The 19,148-nt window shown below is 49.7% G+C and overlaps 1 protein-coding gene across 13 annotated transcripts in view; it reads right to left on the minus strand.

The window, feature by feature from the left end:
- The window catches only part of LOC100356924 (cytochrome P450 4F2), a 103,506-nt gene that overhangs the window by 2,870 nt on the left and 81,488 nt on the right, over nucleotides 1-19,148 (minus strand). For 4 of the 13 annotated variants that reach the window (XM_070059371.1, XM_002721532.5, XM_070059370.1 and 1 more), the window contains 7 exons: nucleotides 8,933-9,024; nucleotides 7,173-7,335; nucleotides 6,608-6,844; nucleotides 3,416-3,560; nucleotides 2,407-2,460; nucleotides 2,191-2,318; nucleotides 947-1,068 (listed from right to left, as the gene is read on the minus strand). In XM_070059371.1, the coding sequence (XP_069915472.1) occupies nucleotides 947-1,068; nucleotides 2,191-2,318; nucleotides 2,407-2,460; nucleotides 3,416-3,560; nucleotides 6,608-6,805 (647 nt within the window). In that variant the 5' untranslated portion in view covers nucleotides 6,806-6,844; nucleotides 7,173-7,335; nucleotides 8,933-9,024. The other 9 variants (XM_017337603.3, XM_070059369.1, XM_070059376.1 and 6 more) reach the window with 9 other exon arrangements.

The following is a 19,148-nucleotide window of genomic DNA, read 5'->3' on the forward strand; positions in this document are numbered from 1 at the left end:
TTCTCTCTCCTCCCTCTCTGTGAGCTGCCTCATGCCCCCAGCTCTACAGAGCACTGACATGGCATCAAATTCATTTCCTCTCTGTCACTCAACATCTGATCTTGCCTACTCTTCCTTGGTTTCTCCAAAGTCAGATCCATTTTCTCCACATACTCATTCCTCCTCCAATCCTTGCATCCCATGTCTCCTTGGCACTTGGTCTTCTTCAAGCCCAGCCCTGACCAGGACTCCCATCTGCTCAAACATCTTCCATCACTTTCTGGAACCCTCAGGATAAGGTTAACACCGCTTTTCTTGGCTTTTCAGTGTCCTTAGGATTGAGCTATGGCCTATCTCCCCAGCCTCATTTCTTTTTTTTTCTTTTCTTTTTTTTTTTTTTTTTTTTTTTTTTGACAGGCAGGGTGGACAGTGAGAGAGAGACAGAGAGAAAGGTCTTCCTTTTGCCATTGGTTCACCCTCCAATGGCCGCCACAGCCGGCGCACTGCGCTGATCCGATGGCAGGAGCCAGGTACTTATCCTGGTCTCCCATGGGGGGCAGGGCCCAAGTACTTGGGCCATCCTCCACTGCACTCCCGGGCCAGAGCAGAGAGCTGGCCTGGAAGAGGGGCAACCGGGACAGAATCCGGCGCCCCGACCGGGACTAGAACCCCGTGTGCCGGCACCGCAAGGCAGAGGATTAGCCTAGTGAGCCACGGTACCGGCCTCCCAGCCTCATTTCTAAGGTGGCTCCTTACTGCTTGTACATGTCCTGTTCACAGGATGGCAATATCTGTGAATTTTTCCACCAGGAAGGATCATGCTTTCCCTCTACCTTTACCTGTCTGTCAATGTCCACATCTGCCACAATTCCTCAAAGAAGGCTCTGTTGATTGAAAGTTAGTCCTCTCTCCCCGACCTCTCCCTGGGACCCATGACCCAAGCACCCAGGCCCTTGCAAGGACTCACTCCTGACAGTTGCTGTCAAAGCTGAAGACGCATTTCTGAAGACTGTCCAAGGTCATAAGGCTGATGTGCTCAAACATGTCCAGGCAAGCATTGCCCTCTGAGGCCAACCGCTGCCACTTGGCCTGGCCAGGAAAGAAGACAGAGCCTGGGTTGGGTCCTGGCTTCCCTGGTTCCTCCCAACTTTATCAAAATGGATTCCCATATGCCAGCCTCCTGGGAGACTGAGGTTTGGGTGGAACTGGAAGCTGTTTCTATTGAAGGGGGAATACCCAAGGCTGGGAATGGGGAGAGTCAGGTCCAGCTCTGCCTCCCATGATCTGTATACCCTTGATCAGCCCATTGCCTGCTCCCTGGGTCCCACCTGTCAAATCTTCAGTAATAAGTAAGTAAAACCACCTGTGTCCCAGATAAACTATGTCAGAACATCTGATCCACCACTCCTGGCTACGTGAACTAGGGCAAGCTCCCTAATCTCTCCAACTCTCAGTTTCATCAACTGCAATAGGACAAAAATAGCTATTATTTCACAGTGTTGTGAAAATTGACACTATATAGCAAGTATCAAGGAGTTGTATGTAGTTTCTGGTATACAATAAGTGCTCAATGTTAGCTGTCATTATCAGTTCATCATTATTAGCCTCCCTCCCTGTGTCCTCAAACTTGCAGTGATACTTGACAGCTCCTTCCATTAGGAGGTGGAGGCTGCTTCTCTGTCTCTTGATTTGGAGCTGGATTTGGGTTTTGGCTTGACCACTGGAATGTGATAAAAATGATGTTATGCTGGATCTGAAACTAAGCATCAAGAAGTACTGACTGGTTCTGCTCACTCTTTGGAGCTCAGTGTGTGCCATGCTAGCAAGCCCAGACCAGCCTCCTGCAGGATGAGGGACCAACGAATACACTTGGCCCTCTGAGGCCAGTGAGTTGGAATGTGCTGTGTTGTGCAGAAGGGGCTACCATACAGTGTTCATCACCACTGTTGAGTTTACAAGCCTTCTGTGAGGGAGACTAGAAGCTAACAGCTTCTGAGCACCCACTGTGTGCCCAGAATATAATTCCATGACGTTGTCTTGACCACCCTTTCAGCTGGGAGTTATTTTTCCCATTTCACAGATAAAGACATCAAGACTCAGAGAGCAAAATCCATGGCTCCAGAGCTACATTGCAAAGCCAGGGCTCCAGATTAGATCTTGGAGGCTACTACCCCTTTCCCATACCCTGAACAATGGGCCCAAGGGACTCACGTGCATAGTATTTGTGCTCCTGTTGAAAATCTTCATATAGGGCTTCAGGATTTCAAAGTGGAAGGCAGGTGTCAGCATGCGACGGTGGCTGTTCCACTTGTCCCCGGTGCTCAGCAAAAGCCCCTCCCCTAGGGCGGCCAGGGGCAATGGGCAAGGGCAACACCTTCCCCTGTCCCACAAATATGTCCCCAGCCATGTCTACCTGCAGTTACTCACCCAGCCACAGTTTCAGGAATCCATAGAAGTCCATATCCTTAGGTACAACCACAGCTGATATCAACAGGGGGCAGCAGGGGCCATGAGAAAGGAGGGGAGGAACTCAGGAAACGGAGAGTCTCAAATTAGGGGTCTGCACTTCACCCTCTCCAAGCCAGGGGTAACAGGAAGTGAAAGGTGAAGGGGACCTGAGCAGGCAGCAGAAGCAGCACCGACTAGCACAACAGCCCCAGCATGCCCAGGCTGAAAGGGACCTTGGCAGCCAGAAAGGGTGACAACCTGCCGAGAATCACCTATCATCTTGGTGACAGAGCTGCAAACTCTGCTGGATGCTGCCCATTGCCCTGCTCAGCTGGTCCAGACACGGGGAGGACAGAGGGCAAAGGAAGCATGCCAGGCTGGAGAGGAGTCTACCAGGGGAGAGTCCTGAGAGAAGGCAGTGAGCATGTGGTGGGAAAATGACCACAAGCAGCAGCAAGAACTGCTCCACAAGAGGTGAATCCCGTGGGAAGTGCTGCCTTCACCCTGCAGCAGCCACAGCCCTCCATGTTGCTCTGGGTCTGGGTCCAGGCAGGACTGATGCCAGTGTACAGTGCTGAGTGCCACAGCACCAACCTGCACTCTAACTCAAAAGTTCTTACCCATCACCACAGACCTGCCAGCCACCTGCAACCCCTCCTCTGAGAAGCCTTCCAGCCTTCCCCACAGAGACCTTGCTTCTCTGAGTGGCTACAGCCTACCTCCCACCACATGAGGTCTGTCCTGACTTTTTCCTGATCCATTCCTTCCAGACTGGGCTTCCTTCAGAACCAAGCCTTGGGTTGGGGCTTGTTGGAGCCCCAGGAAGCCCAGTAACCAGGACAGGTGGGTGGGTAGATGACAGAGGAGAAAGAGACATTGAGTAGGGGGTTGGTGAACATGTGACAGAAATCTGTAGGAGGCTCTGAAAGAAGAGGCTGGGGGACAGCAGAGGTTGCACAGCAGCTTGGGAATAGCTCTGGGTGAGTACCTGGGGCATTCAGGACAGATCGGACCACATCAGGGTGCCACAAAGTGATGACAGGGACGATGGGGCCCATCCAGCTCAGAAAGGCCTGGGGAAAGGTGGTGACCATCCGAGTCACTTCCCTCAGGCCCTGCTCCGTGGGGGTGATCTGCAAGCAACACACTGGCCGTCACTTCTTGGGATGGGTAATTTCAGGTGTCAACTTGACTGTGCTAAGGGATGGCCAGAGAGCCAGGGAGACATGACTTCTGGTTATGTCTGTGAGGCTGTTTCCAGAAGAGATGAGCAGGTAAAGGAGTAGATTGCGTGAGGACTACCCATTGTCCCCATCCAAGGTGTTCATCCAATTCACCCAGGACCCAGGTAGAACAAAACAGCAGAAAAAGAGTGAATCCACTCTATTCTGGCACTGGGACATCAGAATCCCAGATTCTTGGGCCTTCGGGACCTGAGAGCTCCACCAGCAGCCCCCTGAGTTCTTAGCTTTGGGACACAGACTGAATTACAACTGGTCATCAGCTCACAGAAATCACGGGATTTCTCAGCATCCATGATGATGTAAACCAATTCCTATAATAAATAGCCTCTTCAGTAGATGGATGGATAGATGGATGGATGGATGGATGGATGGATAGATAGATAGATAGATAGAGATACATAGATAGATGATAGGTACACATAGATGGATAGATACAAATACAAATAGTGATAGAGACAGATGGATGTATGGATATTTGGTCATCCGCATCATATATTGATTATTAAAGGGCCTGGTGTTGTGGCATAGCATGTAAAGCCACTGCCTGCAGAGCTGGCATCCCATATGGGCACTGGTTCAAGTCCTGGCTGCTCCACTTCTGATCCAGCTTTCTATTATGGCCTGGGAAAGCAGTGGAAGATGGCCCAAGTCCTTGGGTCCCTGCGCCCACTTGGGAGACCTGGAAGAAATTCCAGGCTCCTGGCTTCTGATCAGCCCAGCTCCAGCCATTGCAGCCATTTGGGATGTGAACCAGCAGATAAAAGACCTCTCTCTCTCTCTCTCTCTCTCTCTCTCTCTCTCTCTCTTTCTCAATTCTGCCTTTCAAATAAATAAATCTAAAAAATTTCTACATTAAAAAAACATTTGAAGGGGCCATTGCTGTGGCACAGTGGGTTATTCTGCTGTCTACAATGTCGGCATCCTATTTAGGCACCGGTTCAATTCCTGGCTGTTCCACTTCCAATCCATCTCTTTGCTAATGTGCCTGGGAAAGCAATGGAGGATGATCCAAGTGCTTGTGTCCCTGCACCTACATGGGAGACCCAGATGGTGCTCCTGACTCCTGGCTTACAAATAAATAAATAAATCTTTAAAACAACATCTGAAAAATCAACTATATCTGTACTGGACTTGTGCAACCTTTCTTTCTTGTCATGCTATCCTTAACAATAGAGCACAATGATTTGCATAGCTCATACCTTGTATTAGATAGTGTAGGCATTTAGAGATGACTTAGACTATGTGTACAGGTTATTTGTAAACACTACTCTACTTTTTAAAAATTTATTTGACAGGCAGAGTTAGACAGTGAGAGAGAGTAAGAGAGAGAGAGAGAGAGAGACAGACAGACAGAGAGAGAGGTCTTCCTTCCATTGGTTCACCCCCCAAATGGCCGCTACGGCCGGAGATGCACCAATCTGAAGCCAGGAGCAGGTGCTTACTCCTGGTCTCCCACACAGGTACAGGGGCCCAAGCACTTGGGCCATCCTCCACTGCCTTCCCAGGCCATAGCAGAGAGCTGGACTGAAAGAAGAGCAACCGGGGCTAGAACCCGGCACCCATATGGGATGCTGGCGCTGCAAGCGGAGGATTAACCAAGTGAGCCACGGCGCCGGCCCAACACTACTCTACTTTATAGAAGGGATTGAGCAGCCTTGGATTTGGGTGAGGTTGGGAGTGGGTTCTGGACTGATGCCCCACAGACTCTGCACAGATATTTATCTGTTTATGCTGTTGAGTCTCTTTTTAATACACCTCCCAGAAGGAGCCACAGCAGGAGCCCTGCAGTCTCCAGAGGCAGTCCATCCTCTGCACTGAAAGCACATCTAGGTTATGCATGAATGGAGGGGATCTGTTTTTCCAGCTTTCTAGTTCCCAGGGCTATCATTAAGCCACAAGGGTGCATCCCAGCACCAGGGAGAGGCCAATCTGTGTTCCCACAGAGTCCCAGTCTGGCTCAGGAGTGGATTTTTTCTCATCCTGGGAGTGATTCCAGCCCAGGAGAAGCTGGAAGGGGCATCTTCAAGGGGGGCTTGGTGCTTGGGCAGCAGTGTGGCATCAGGCATGTTTCTAAGGCTTGTCTCCCTTCCTTTCTTGTATTTCCTGCTCCAGACAGCCTCCATTCCCTCCCAGGGAGAAGGGTACACACACTAGAAAGCAGAGGTGACCCCTGCCTGTCCACCAGGACTGTACCTCCCACCTGTAGGCAACTTCTGTCCACCCAACTCTGTGCGGAGTGCATCCCGAGCATCCTATCCCTGAGCCTGCGCAAACTCCCATCCATCAAGCCACCTACAAATGAAGTGTATGTGGCCACATCCCCCAAAGGGAGAGCAGGTAAAAGGAGGGACCAGGGAGACTCCTCAATGGGAGTGAAGTGCTTGCACACAGGTCAAGCAACAGGGGCCACTGGTGCACGTCATGGAAGCAAAGATCAAAGGAAGGTGTCCAGGCAGGGGCGTGGTGGTAGATGCCCACACCTCTCTCCTAGCTCAGCTGTGCCACGTGTTTATCAGTGGGCACACTGGAGCATGGGGAGAAAGGGATCATGGTCCATCCCTGCAGGACTGGAGCAGGTACATAACAGCTTCTACAAGGAAATGAGCCGGCTGGGGACAGGACCTATACACATCCCCAGGGGACCCTTAGTCCCTCAGTGGAGAAGAGAGGAAGGCTAGGGGTCCCTACTCTGTGCAGCTCAGTCTGGGAGTACTCCTGAGGCACACTAAGGAGAAAGGCAGGCAGGAAAGGGGTCCAGAGCAGAATAGGGTGCGAAGACAAGGAGAGAAGTCGCTGAGCAGCCACCCTCACTTTTCCCCTGCCCCAAACCCTGGCTCTCCCTGGACTCCCAGCTCTCTGGGCCCCTCAGAGAGTCCCTGTCCTCCAGGAAGTCCATTCACCCAGACTACCCAGTTCCTGGGTACTGCCACACTCACCTGGCCCAGATGACCCATGAACCAGTTCCGTTTCGGGGGTTGCGGGAAACATCTGAGGCGCTGAGAGTTTTCATAGAAAGTGTAAGCCCAGGTAAGGATGCGGGCCAGGAGCCAGGAGGTGCCCAGAAGCAGCAGGAGCAGCCACGGGGAGGCTGCCCCCAGCCCCAGGCTCAGCCAGGACAGGCCTTGCTGTGGCATGCTGGAGGGCAAGTGGGGCGTGGAGTGATTTCCTGAGACCTGGGAAAGGGACAAAGGAGCTCAGGGGGCCAGCGGAAAAGGCCAGGGAAGGAGAGTGCTGGGGGCAGAGCAGGGAGAGCTAGGGGAGAAGGCAGCTCAAGGGAGGGGTAGAAGGAGAGGGAGCAGGAGAGGGGAAAGAGAAGACGAGAATGCTGAAGTCAGAAAGGTCCAGACATAAGCAACAGCTAACTGACCTCCAGTAAGTCAGTACCCTCCCAATCCCCCGGGCCAGCTGCTCCCTGGAGCTGCTCAGCCTTGGGCAGCACCCCTCCGCACCCAATTCCAGGCCCCTCTATTCCCACCCCACCCCTCACCCCCAGTCTGGCACCTCTGTCAAAGGTGGCTTGTTCAGAACAACTTCCTTTCCCCACCTCTTGGGATATCTTGGTATAGTTCTCCAAACTGGGGAAGGCTGAGGGACTGAGCTGGCCTGGGATGACCTGCGGCAGCCAATCCCTGCAGGCCTCACTGTCTCCTCCCAGGCTGGGCATCTGGCCAAGACAGGGGGGCGGAGACAGTTGATAGCAAAGGAACCAACTCAGGGTTACACTTCCCAGCACCTGATAGCCAGGTCGCCTTCCAAGTGGGCGAAGGTCATGCTGGGCAACATTTTACAAGCACCTCTGGCCCCCTTAGCCATGGAACAGCAGGAGAAAGCATGAACTTGAGGGCAGGTGCGAGGTGCCTGGGCCAGGCAGAGCCTGGTCTCAGAACATCTCCCAGGCTCCTCGGCAAGAGTGGACTGGGAGGACATTGGGCAGCTTTTATCAGAGCGCAGTTAGAAGGCTCAGAGACAAAAGCCACGGTTCTTCCCCAACACACACACACACACACGGCCTGGCAGGAGTTCAAATGCAGCCTCCAGGCAGCCCAGGGCAGGGCTGGAGACATGGTTTCCAGGAGCAGGAACAAAGTACCCAGCCTTGCTGGGCTCACCTGGGTAGGAGTCTGGGGATAAATTGCCCAGTTGGAAGAGTGCACCTGGAGGCTGGCTCAGCATCAGAGGTCAAAGGACAGAGCACAGAGGGAAAGACCCAAGGGCAAAGCTGAGAGCAACTGTGCACCTGCGGGGCCCAGGCAGGGAGGACAGAGTCGGGGCTCTAAGTGGTGTTCTTCAAACTCTTCTTGGTCTGGTCATGGGCAGTGATCCCAGGGCTCCATAGAGGAGGAAGCTCCGAAAGGAGAGAGGAACGGGGAGTAGCTGCCACCCTCCTAAGCTGCTTTGCGTGCGCCAGTTCTCTCCCCAGTGCAAAAGACTGCAAGGGAGGTCCTACTGTGTGCTGAAGGCTCTCTATAAAGTGTGCCTCCCATACACCAAGGGGTCTGCCTAAATTCTGTAACAAAAATATCTGATACTCTCCATAAAGTTTGCCTACTGTCTGCTGGGTACTCTCCAGAATGTGCATACTGCATGCAGGGTGCTCCTCACAGAGCATGCCTACTGTGTGCTCTCCATAAAGTGTGCTGTCTGCATCTGAGTACTCTTTATAAAGTATGCCTACTGTGTGTTTCATATAAACCTTATCTACAAGGTGTCCTATACTTTATATACGTCCTCTGTGCTGAGGGCCTGAAACTCCATGTGAAGGATGCTCATCTGTGCAGCATACCCTACAAAATGAGTACCTACTGTGTGCAGCTTGCTCTGCAGAAGCACACCTACTATGCCTGGTGCTCTCCATAAAAGGAGCCTGCTTTGTGTCGGATGCTCTCCTGTGTCACAAAGCTCAAGGCTTCCCACCCCATCCCCTCGGCTCCCTGGTCCAGAGCCCTGGGGATCAGGAGGACAGAGCCAAGTGGTGCCACCCAGGAGATGAAGGATGCCACTGAACACAACAGCAAACTGGGGCTCAGAATGAGAATGCCTCCAGCTCAGGACACAGGGATCAAAGGAACCCAGGTGTGTGAGACACTTGAGCCCATACCTTTCCCCTCCGCCACACTGCTTTACCCACGTTCCCTGGGAATGGTGCCCAGTTAGTGTAGAGGCACTGATAATGATGGATCTCAGAGAATGGGGTGGCCCAGAGACTTCTTGATGCCTTGAGTCACCACCTAGATCACCCTCCCACTGCCAGTGTGCCTCACCTGGCTTATCCAGTGCTCCCTGGGTCTTCCCGAATTCTCTGGGGGGTGGTGTCAGGCGAGGGAGGTCTCGCAGGAAGGGGCTCCTAGCAGAGCTGCTGAAAGGTAGAGTGTGGGAAATGCAGTCCTGCTGAAAAGGGCAGGATGTCTCAGAGACCCTGAACCTCCATCTGCCTTTGCATTGTCATCACAGCCCAACTGGCCATGAGCTATGGCAGCAGGTCTAATATCCCTCCTCAACGTGGGTGCACCCTACCCAGAACCTCCTTCCCCTCTGTGGGGACAGAATTGACCTGCTGGCAGGTACAAGGGTCAAGGGTCATTCCCTGAGTACCAGGGAGGGCCCAGATAAAGAGCGTGAAGTGGCTAAAAATGATGAGCTCCCTGTGGACCTACAATGTGCCTGAGATGGACAGACAGCCTCGAGCAGAAAGTCTGGCTATACCCAGCATTGGACAGCTGCCTTATTTCCTCTCCTGTGGGCTAATGATACAACAGCACAAACTGAGTAATTTATAGAGCAGGTGCATATTGGGTTGAGGGTCTGTACCTGCTGCTGGTCTTACTGCTGACAGAACCCCTGGGGAGGCACAGGGTGTCACATAGTGAGAGACATGGAGCATGAATGTTTATTTTGGTTCCGCTCTCTCTGACAAAAAACCACCAGGTTTCACCCAAAAAGGCTTTGTCATGATGACTTCATCTAACCTTAATCATCTTCAAAGGCTGCATAATCTAAATATCCAAGTCCAGCTCAGGTGTCCCTCTGATTTCCACACCAGGGGACCACTAATTCAGGTGAGGACTGTCAACTAATGATTAGACCAGGTTGGACTGAAGAAATTCAAAGAGTGAAATATGCCAGAGAGTAACCAAGGGCTGTTTCAGACCCAGTGATCAGGGAGCGACTGCCCAAGGGATGATCTAGGAGCAGAAACCTGAAGGACATGAGGGAGTGGGTCCTGTGTAAGAGCAACTCTGCTGTGGCGTAGCTGGTAAAGCAGCCAACTGCAGTGCTGGCATCCCATATGGGTGCCAGTTCGAGACCCGGCTGCTCCACTTTCGATTCAGCTGTCTGCTATGGCCTGGGAAAGCAGTAGAAGATGGCCCAAGTCCTTGGGCCCCTGCACCCATGTGGGAGACCGGAAGAAGCTCCTGGCTCCTTGCTTCAGATCGGCACAGCTCTAGCCGTTGCAGCCATCTGGGGAGTGAACCAGAGGATGGAAGACCTCTCTCTCTCTCTCTCTCTCTCTCTCTCTCTCTCTCTCTCTGCCTCTCCTTCACTCTCTGTGTAACTCTTTCAAGTAAATAAATAAATATTAAAAAAAAAATAAGAGCAACCCCCAGGCCTAAGAAGCAGCAGAAAAACCCAGCACTGGGTGGGCCAATAGATAGTCTAAAAGAAAACTGTGTCTCTTCCTGCTCTCTTCCTAGACATGCTTTGATAAGCAGAGGTGAAAAGGGCTTCACTCAGAGTCTCAGATAAGCTTCAGTCCTGCAGTGGCAATGAAACCTCTCCAAACATTCAGGTTAGAAGTGGTTGCTTGCTGCACATCACAAGCCACAGCTGAGGTCATGAATGTAACCATCTGCTGAAGGCATCACCAACACCAAGTCCTCTAACCAAGAGGTGCCAGCATCTTGGCAGAGGTACCAGAGGTCAAAGGAGTGAGGTTGAGGATAAAAGCCCCAAGCTAATTCCAAAAACATCCAGAGCAGTTAGACTACTTGCTGTTAACTTCTTCCTATAGAATTTATTGAGTGTGATCATTCTGAAAAGTTAACCTGACTCTTCCCAGCCACCAGTCCCAAAAGAGAATTTAGGGCCGGGGCTTCTGGGACCACCCCTTTGGAAAGACAAAGGACATTTCTCATGCAAACCCAGGGTATTGGATCCCAGGAACATCACTCAAGAGGAGCAGAGGGGCCTGCATGGGAAGAGAGAATTTTGCCCCGCCTTCAGGGTTGTCTGCTTATCCAGAGGATAGAGTCCACCCACAGCAGAAGACTAAGTGCCAGGGGAGTCAGCACTGAGCCAGTACAGGATGTGAGCTACAGTAGGAGCCTTTGACCACCAACCTGTTCCAGTCCCAGTCAAATAAGAAGGGGTCAAGCCCTGCGCACAGTGGTTAGGCCAGCACTTTGGAAGCTGGCATCCCATAATGGAGTGTGTAGCTTTGTGTCCTGGTTCTACTCCCAGTTCTAGTTCCTGGCTAATGCATGCCCTTGGAGGCATCAATGGATGGCTTCAGTACTTGGGTCCTTGCCACCCATGGAGGAAACCCAGATTGAGTTTCTGGCTCCCAGATTTTACCTGACCCAGCCCTGGTTATTGGAGACATTGTGAGAGTGAACCAATAGATGGAAGATTTTGATCTCTCTCTCTCTCTCTCTCTCTCTCTCTCTCTCTCTAGTAAATAAAGCAACAATTTATACAAATATTAAAAGCAAGATGACATTGTGGCACAGAAAGTTAAGCAGCCACTTGCAATGCCAGCATACCATACCAGAGTGTGCCAATTTGTCTTAGCTCCTCTGCTTTCATTCTAGCTCCCTGGTAATGAACCAAGGGAAGAAACAGAAGATGGCCCAAGTGCATGTAGGAGACCTGGATGGAATTCCTAGCTGTTGGTTTGGCCTGGGTCAGACATTCCCTCAATATGCCTTTGAATAAACAAACAAATAAATAAATCTTAAAAATTAAGACAAAAATTAATGAGATGGTGGTTTATCAGTGGGAGGCATCGGCAACTATCAAATTTGGCAGGGAATGATGGGGCTTGAATGTGGTTTGTTGCCTCCAAAACTCACACTGGAGCTTACTCCTCATTATAAATTTGTAAAGGGGATTGAAACTTACCCTGACTGTGGTGTTAACGGGTCGCCTCCTGAGTGAGTAGGATAGACGAGGTCATCAGGTGGAGCCCTGTGGCTGTGTTCAGTTTCATAAGAGGAGAGATCAGAGGACACAGATACACCACACATGTTACCTGTCTTTTGCCCTGTGTGGCATCATCTTTTAATCACCACCAATGCCTAATACAAGTTCCTTAGGAAGGAGGGATGCTCATTTTGATCCATGATTTTGGAGGTTCACTGTCTGGGACTGGGTAGCCCCACTGGTCCAGGTAGCAGTGAGGCTTAAGGATGGCAGTGCAGGTCTGAGTGGACAGAGGATTCCATGGCCAGCCAGGAATTATAAGAATGCTGACCCCAGCTAAGCTTTCATAACCAAGCCTCTAGCAAGAACTGCCGGCTGAGGTCAGGCCTCCAATAACCAGTGAATTCAAGACCCAAGTCCCATTCAGACTACAGCTCCTCAAAGCCAGGCCAAACCAAGAGCTAGGAATTCCATACAGATCTCCTACATGTACTTGGGCCATCCTCTGTTCATTCCATTGGTGAGTTATCAGGGAGCTGGAATGGAAGCAGAGGAACTAGGACTGCATTCCCTGGGGACTCTGCCAGCAAGGATGTCATTACCAGATGCAGCCCATCAACCTTGCATTTGCAGAGCTAAGTGCTGAAATAACTCTCTTCACAACTTACCCAATCTATGCTACTGTGCTTTTAGCAATAGAAAGTGAACTAAAACAAAGGATGGTAGATGGTGTCTGTCTTGTGCCTTCCTCTTTCAGCTAAGAGATTCCCGTGGACTTCCAGGGACCCATAACTTGGGACTTGCGACTGCTCTCTGCTAATGCTAAGTCCCAGCGTGTTGCAGTATCCCAGGATAGGTTCCCTGGACCTGTAACACCCTTGGAAATGGCCCACAGCACACCGCTAAAAGTCATCCCACCCAGAGCAAGGGACTGGGGCATTTATCCACGTGGACCTACCTCTAACTCAGGGTTCCTTGCAGGGATACTGAGTCTCCAGAATCTCTTTCCTGCATTGCACTGCAGGGGTGAGGCCTGGGGACAGGGGCACTGAGCAGAGCACAGGCTGTGTGGACAATTACAGTTGCTCAATGACTCCATCACACACATGCATGCACATATACACAAATGCTCAAACACCAACACAGTGTCAGTGTATACAAACTTGCACACAAAGACCTCCACATGTGTACACACGCATCACAATATATTTTTCACCCAGAAAACAGTTACACAACAGATTCACACGTAGAAATGCATGTAGTCACATGTATGGGCACAGAGTCACACGAATTCAGTCACACATACACTTACACACCCACACAGTCTCTCTCTCTCTCTCTCTCTCTCTCTCTCTCTCTCACACACACACACACACACACACACACCTCAGAAATAATGAGGACCAAACTCCTTAGAGCATGTTATTCCCAAATGTCCCAACACATTCAGGAAGAGGAAGAGGCCTCTCCGTAGCCAGGGACAGGAACAGCCCTGGAGAGGGGCTGGATTTGCACATGCAGGTGTAGCGGAGTCCTGGGCACCAGGGCCATACCTGCCTGCCTACATCTCATATTCATTCACCATCCCAGCCCGCAGGAGACTCTCTGAGCCTGTCTCGTGTGGGAGAGGAAACATTTGGTGTTCCAAGTACAGGTCAGCAGAACAGCCAGGGAGGGAGATTGCTGCATCACAGACCAGAGAAATGTAGCATTGGGTAAGAGAAAGTGAGACCAGGAGAACAATGCCTTTTTTTTTTTTTTTGATAGGCAGAGTTAGAGAGAGAGACAGAGAGAAAGGTCTTTCTTCCATTTGTTCACTCCCCAAATGGCTGCCACAGCCTGTGCTGAGCCAATCCGAAGCCAGGATCCAGGTGGTTCTTCCTGGTCTCCCATGTGGGTGCAGGGCCCAAGCACCAGGGCCATCCTCCACTGCCTTCCTGGGCCACAGCAGGGAGCTGAACTGGAAGAGGAGCAACCAGGACAGAATCCGGTGCCCCAACTGGGACTAGAACCTGGGGTGCCAGTGCCGCAGGCAGAGGATTAGCCAAGTGAGCCACGGCACCAGCCGAGAACAATGCTCTTAAGACTGAAGGAATGTCATTATTTGCACTCCAACAGGAATGGTACATGGTCAGTATAGCAGAACTAACCAATTCTATTTGTATACTGCATTGCAGGTGCCAGTAAACTGGTCACGTCACCAGATCCAGCCTGTAGCCTCTTCTTCCAGGAGCCACAGGTTGAGATGCTTCCTATACAGTTTTGTAAAATTAAAAATAGGAGTAAAAGATGGAGGAAATAGGGGAATATACAGATAGGAGTGCAATCTGGCCCTTTCCAGAAAATGTACGTCAACCCCTGTGTGTATTAGCAAGATCAATTAGGCAAACAATGGTTTAAAGCACCACTTTAAAGTAGTATAGATCAGAAAAAGTGAAATACACAGATACACATCTTAGAAAATGTGAACAGAATTCCTATGGTGAAAACTTCAAAACACTGGTGCAAGAAATATAAGAAGAAACAAGTAACTGAGCAGATTTATGATATTCACAGGTTGGAAGATTCAATTTAAAAAAAAAATAAAAGATTTATTTATTTATTTGAAAGGCAGAGTTACAGAGAGGCAGAGAGAGAGAGAGAGAGAGAGAGAGAGAGAGAGAGGTCTTCCATCTGCTGGTTCATTCGCCAGATGGTTGCAACAGCTGGAGCTGGACAATTAGAAGCCAGGAGCCAGGAGCCAAGAGCCAGGAGCTTCTTCTGGGTTTCCCACGTGGGTCGCAGGGGCCAAGCATTTGGGCCATCTTCTACTGCTTTCCCAGGCCTAGAAGAGAGCTGGATTGGAAGTGGAGCAGCTGGGACTCAAACCGGCACTGATATGGGATGCCGGCTCTGCAGACAGTGGCTTTACCCACTACACCACAGCACCAGCCCCAAAGACTCAACATTTTTAAGATGTTGATTGTCTTTAAATTGATCTGTTGACTCAAGGAAATCCCATTCAAAATTCTGACAGGACATTTTGTATAAATACAGAGCCTGATGATAGAATTTAAATGAAATGCTATGGCTATAGAATAGCCAAAAATATTTGGGGAAAAAAAGGTAATAGAAATATCCCTATTATCCAATTCAAGACATATGGGGGGCTGGCGCCATTGCTCACTTGGTTAATCCTCTGCCTGTGGCGTTGGCATCCCATATGGGCACCAGGTTCTAGTCCCGGTTGCTCCTCTTCCAGTCCAGTTCTCTGCTGTGGCCCGGGAAGGCAGTGGAGGATGGCCCAAGTGCTTGGGCACCTGCACCCACATGGGAGACCAGGAAGAACCACCTGGATCCTGGCTTCAGATTGGCTCAGAGCCAGCTGTGGTGGCCATTTGGGGAGTAAACAAATGGAAGAAAGACCCCTCTCATTGTCTATAACTCTACCTGTCAAATAAAAAAAAAAAAAAGACATATGCAGAAAGCGCTGTGGTGCAGTGGGTTAACGCCCTGCCCTGAAGTGCCAGCATCCCATGTGGTCGTCGGTTCGAGACCCGGCTGCTCCACTTCTGATCCAGCTCTCTGCTATGGCCTGGGAAACTGCAACTGTGTGGAAGACCTGGAAGAAGTTCCTGACTCCTGGCTTCAGATTGGCACAACTCCGGCCCTTGCAGCCAACTGGGGAGTGAACCATTGATGAAAGGCCTCTCTCTCTCTCTCTCTCTCTCTCTCTCTCTCTCTCCTCTCTCTGTGTAACTCTGACTTTCAAATAAATAAGTAAATCTTTTTTAAAAAGACATTTTTTAAAGTCAGTTATCATGGCAATGCTTTGTTAGCCAAAAATTATATACATATATCAGTGGATCACAATAGTGGGTCCAGAAATACACTCACCCAAATTTGAACAATTGATTTTTTTCACAAATATTCAAGTTAAGTTAATGCAAAAAGAATAACTTTCTTCATCAAATGATACTGGAATATTGGACATTTGTATACAGGAAAAACTCTATTTCACATCCTAAATAAAACTTAAATAGAGATGATAGAAGTGAATGTAAATAGTAAACTCTGAGACTTTAACGAGAAAAGCTTTGTGATCTTGGGTTAGGCAAAGAGTTCTTACATAAAACAGCATAGGGGCTAATGCTGCAGCATATCAAGTAAAGCTGCCACCTGCAGTGCCAGCATCCCATATGGGTGCCAGTTCAAGACCTAGCTGCTCCACTTCTTATCCAGCTCTCTGCTATGGCCCAGGAGAGCAGAAGATGGCCCAAGTCCTTGGGCCCCTGCACCAGCATGGGAGATCTGGAAGAGGCCACTGGCTCCTGGCTTCAGATGGGCACAGCTCCCGCCGTTACAGCCAATTGGGGAGTGAACCAGCAGATGGAAGACCTCTCTCTCTCTCTCTGCCTCTCCTTCCCTCTGTGTGTAGCTCTGACTTTCAATAAATAAATAAATCTTTAAAAAATAAAATAAAATAAAACAGCATATGCATATCCACAAAGAGAAACAATGTTATAACTTATATTTTAAAAATGTAAATAGAAAATTTGCCCTACCAGAAACAACTTAAACATCAGTCACAGTCTAGAGGAATACACTTATAAACCACATATCTAACAAAGAACTCATGTACAAAATATATAAGGATTTCTCCAAATTCAACAAGAATAAAGCAAACCACCCTAGGGAAGTAAATAGTTGGATTTGGATCAACACTTCACCATGGAAGGTACATGTATGGGAACTAATTCAGCCCATGAATGTTTGCTCAGCATCATTAGTCTATGGCAAATGCAGATGAAAATCTCATTGAGAGAACACTAGATGCCCCTTACAATGGCTTGTGTGGGTGGATGGGGGCAGGGAATGGCACAGCGTGGAAAGCTGGAACTCTTATATCTTGCTGATAGGAGCTAAAAAATGATGTGGTCATGTTTTGGAAACAGTTTGATAAAGCTTCTTACAGTGATAAACATGCATTTATACTATGACCCAGCCACCCAACCCAAAGAGCAATGGAAACTGAAGTAGACACAGAAACTTACCTACAAATATTCATAGCTGCTTCACTCATAATGGCTCCAAACTAAAATAGTACTCAGCAATAAAAAGAAACATAATCTTGGCACACAGAACATGGACAAATCTCAAAGGCAACCTTCTAGGTGAACCAAGCCAGACTCCAAGCATACATACTGTAAGAATCTATACAATACTACAAAAAAACAAAAAAAAAGTTCAAGAGTGGAAAATAGATCATTGGTTGCCAAAGATTAGGGATGGAAGGAGAGATGTCTGTCAAATCCACAACTGCACATGAAACACAGCTACTTTAACTTTATTTTTCATTTATTTATTTTTTTGACAAGCGGAGTTAGACAGTGAAAGAGAGAGACAGAGAGAAAAGTCTTCCTTTTACCATTGGTTCACCCCCCAAATGGCCACTATAGCTGGTGCGCTGTGGCCGGCGCTGATCCAAAGCCAGGAGCCAGGTTCTTCCTCCTGGTCTCCCATGCGGGTGCAAGGCCCAAGCACTTGGGCCATCCTCCACTGCCTTCCTGGGCCACAGCAGAGAGCTGGACTGGAAGAGGAGCAACCGGGACAGAATCCAGCGCCTCAACTGGGATTAGAACCCGGGGTGCCCGTGTCACAGGCGGAGGATTAGCCAAGTGAGCCGTGGCACCGCCCTAGCTACTTTCACTTTAAAAACTTAAATGTAATCTGGGGTAGGAGTGGTGGCAAAGCAGATTACATTGCCTCCTGAGGTGGTGGCATTCTATATGGGCCCCTGTTTGTCGCTCCCCCTCTTCGTGGAGAAACGACACTAAACCCTGCCTAGGCTTCCTATCCGAGTCATGGCACCATTATGTCGCTCCCCCTCTTCGTGGAGGAACGACACAGGACCCTGCGCTGTTCCTTCGTCTGCTTGGCCCTTCCCGGGTTTGCTGCTGGTTCTTCCTGGGTTGGCTACCATCCCTTCCACCTCCATGGAAGGGCGGTTCCCCCTGCCACTTTCCCCACTTCCGCGGGGGAGCGGCACACCGCCGGCCGGCTCTCTCGGGGACTGCTCAGATGTTCCTCAGGTGTTCCTTCAGATAGATGTTCCCGGTGCATGGTGTCTCTCTCCTCCTTTATAGTCCTCTTCCACCAATCCCAACTCTGCTACCCACACGCTGAGTACGCTGCTCTCCTGCAATCAGGAGCAGGTCCTGCTGTTTATTGGTTGAACTGGAGGCAGCTGTGTAGAAGCTGTTTCCTCCTCTCCCAGCGCCATATTGTGGGAGAGCAGATGCATAAAATAAGTCTTAATTCCAGTAACAGTCTAGTCCGAGTTGCTCCCAGTTGCTCCCCACACTGTTCAATTTCCAGCTGCCCCACCTTCAATCCAGCTCTCTGCTAATGTGCCTGGGAAAGCAGTGGAGGATGGCCCTGATGCTTGGGCCCTACCACTCATATGGGAGACCTAGATGGAGTTCTTGGCTCCTAGCTTCAGCCAGCCCCAACCCTGTTTGTTGTGGCCATCTGGTGAGTGAACCAGTGGGTGGAGGATTTCCCCCCTTTCTCCCCCACCCTCCCTCTCTTCCTCTATAATTCTTTCCAAGAAATAAATAAAATCTGAAAAATTGAAATGTACTTTAAGATCAGATATACTAGGATAGGATATGCAAGAAAAGAAAAACTGGGGCTGGCGGTGTGGCATAGTGGGTTAAGACGCTGACTAAAGTGCTGGAATCCCATGTGAGTGCTGGTTTAAGTCCTGGCAGCTCCACTTCTGATCCAGCTCACTACTAATGCACCTGGGAAAGCAGCAGAGGACAGCCCAAGGGCTTGGGCCCCTGCACCCACATGAGAGACATGAGAGATCTGGAAGAAGTTCCGGGCACCTGGCTTCTGACTGGCCCAGTCCCTGCCATTGCGGCTATTTGGGAGTTAACAAGTGAATGAAAGATCTGTTTTTCCCTTTCTTTCTGTAACTCTGCCTTTCAAATAAATAAAATCTTAAAAGAAAAGAAAACTTGTTTACCTAAATATGAAGGAACTGAACACATGAAAGTCATGTATTTTTAACTATGCATTTCATTCCTCACGTGAAGAAATGCATTCACTGTCAAACATTGCATTTAAAAATTAGGCACCACCTGTCCCAGAGTCTAGACCACCACGTGGCCCCAGGTGTTTTGACATGCCCAGGTTTGGGATGTACTTTGAATATAACTTCCTGTTTAGGTTAGGGTGTGTCCTTTGAATCCAAGTTGACCAAATAAACCCTCGTTCCACTACTGACTATCTGAGTGGCCTTGAGCAAGAGAACTCATCACTGGGATCCATAAGATCAATGCAAATATAAAA

The sequence above is a fragment of the Oryctolagus cuniculus genome, chromosome 16 (genome assembly GCF_964237555.1).
Source record: "Oryctolagus cuniculus chromosome 16, mOryCun1.1, whole genome shotgun sequence".
Classification (NCBI taxonomy): Eukaryota; Metazoa; Chordata; class Mammalia; order Lagomorpha; family Leporidae; genus Oryctolagus; species Oryctolagus cuniculus.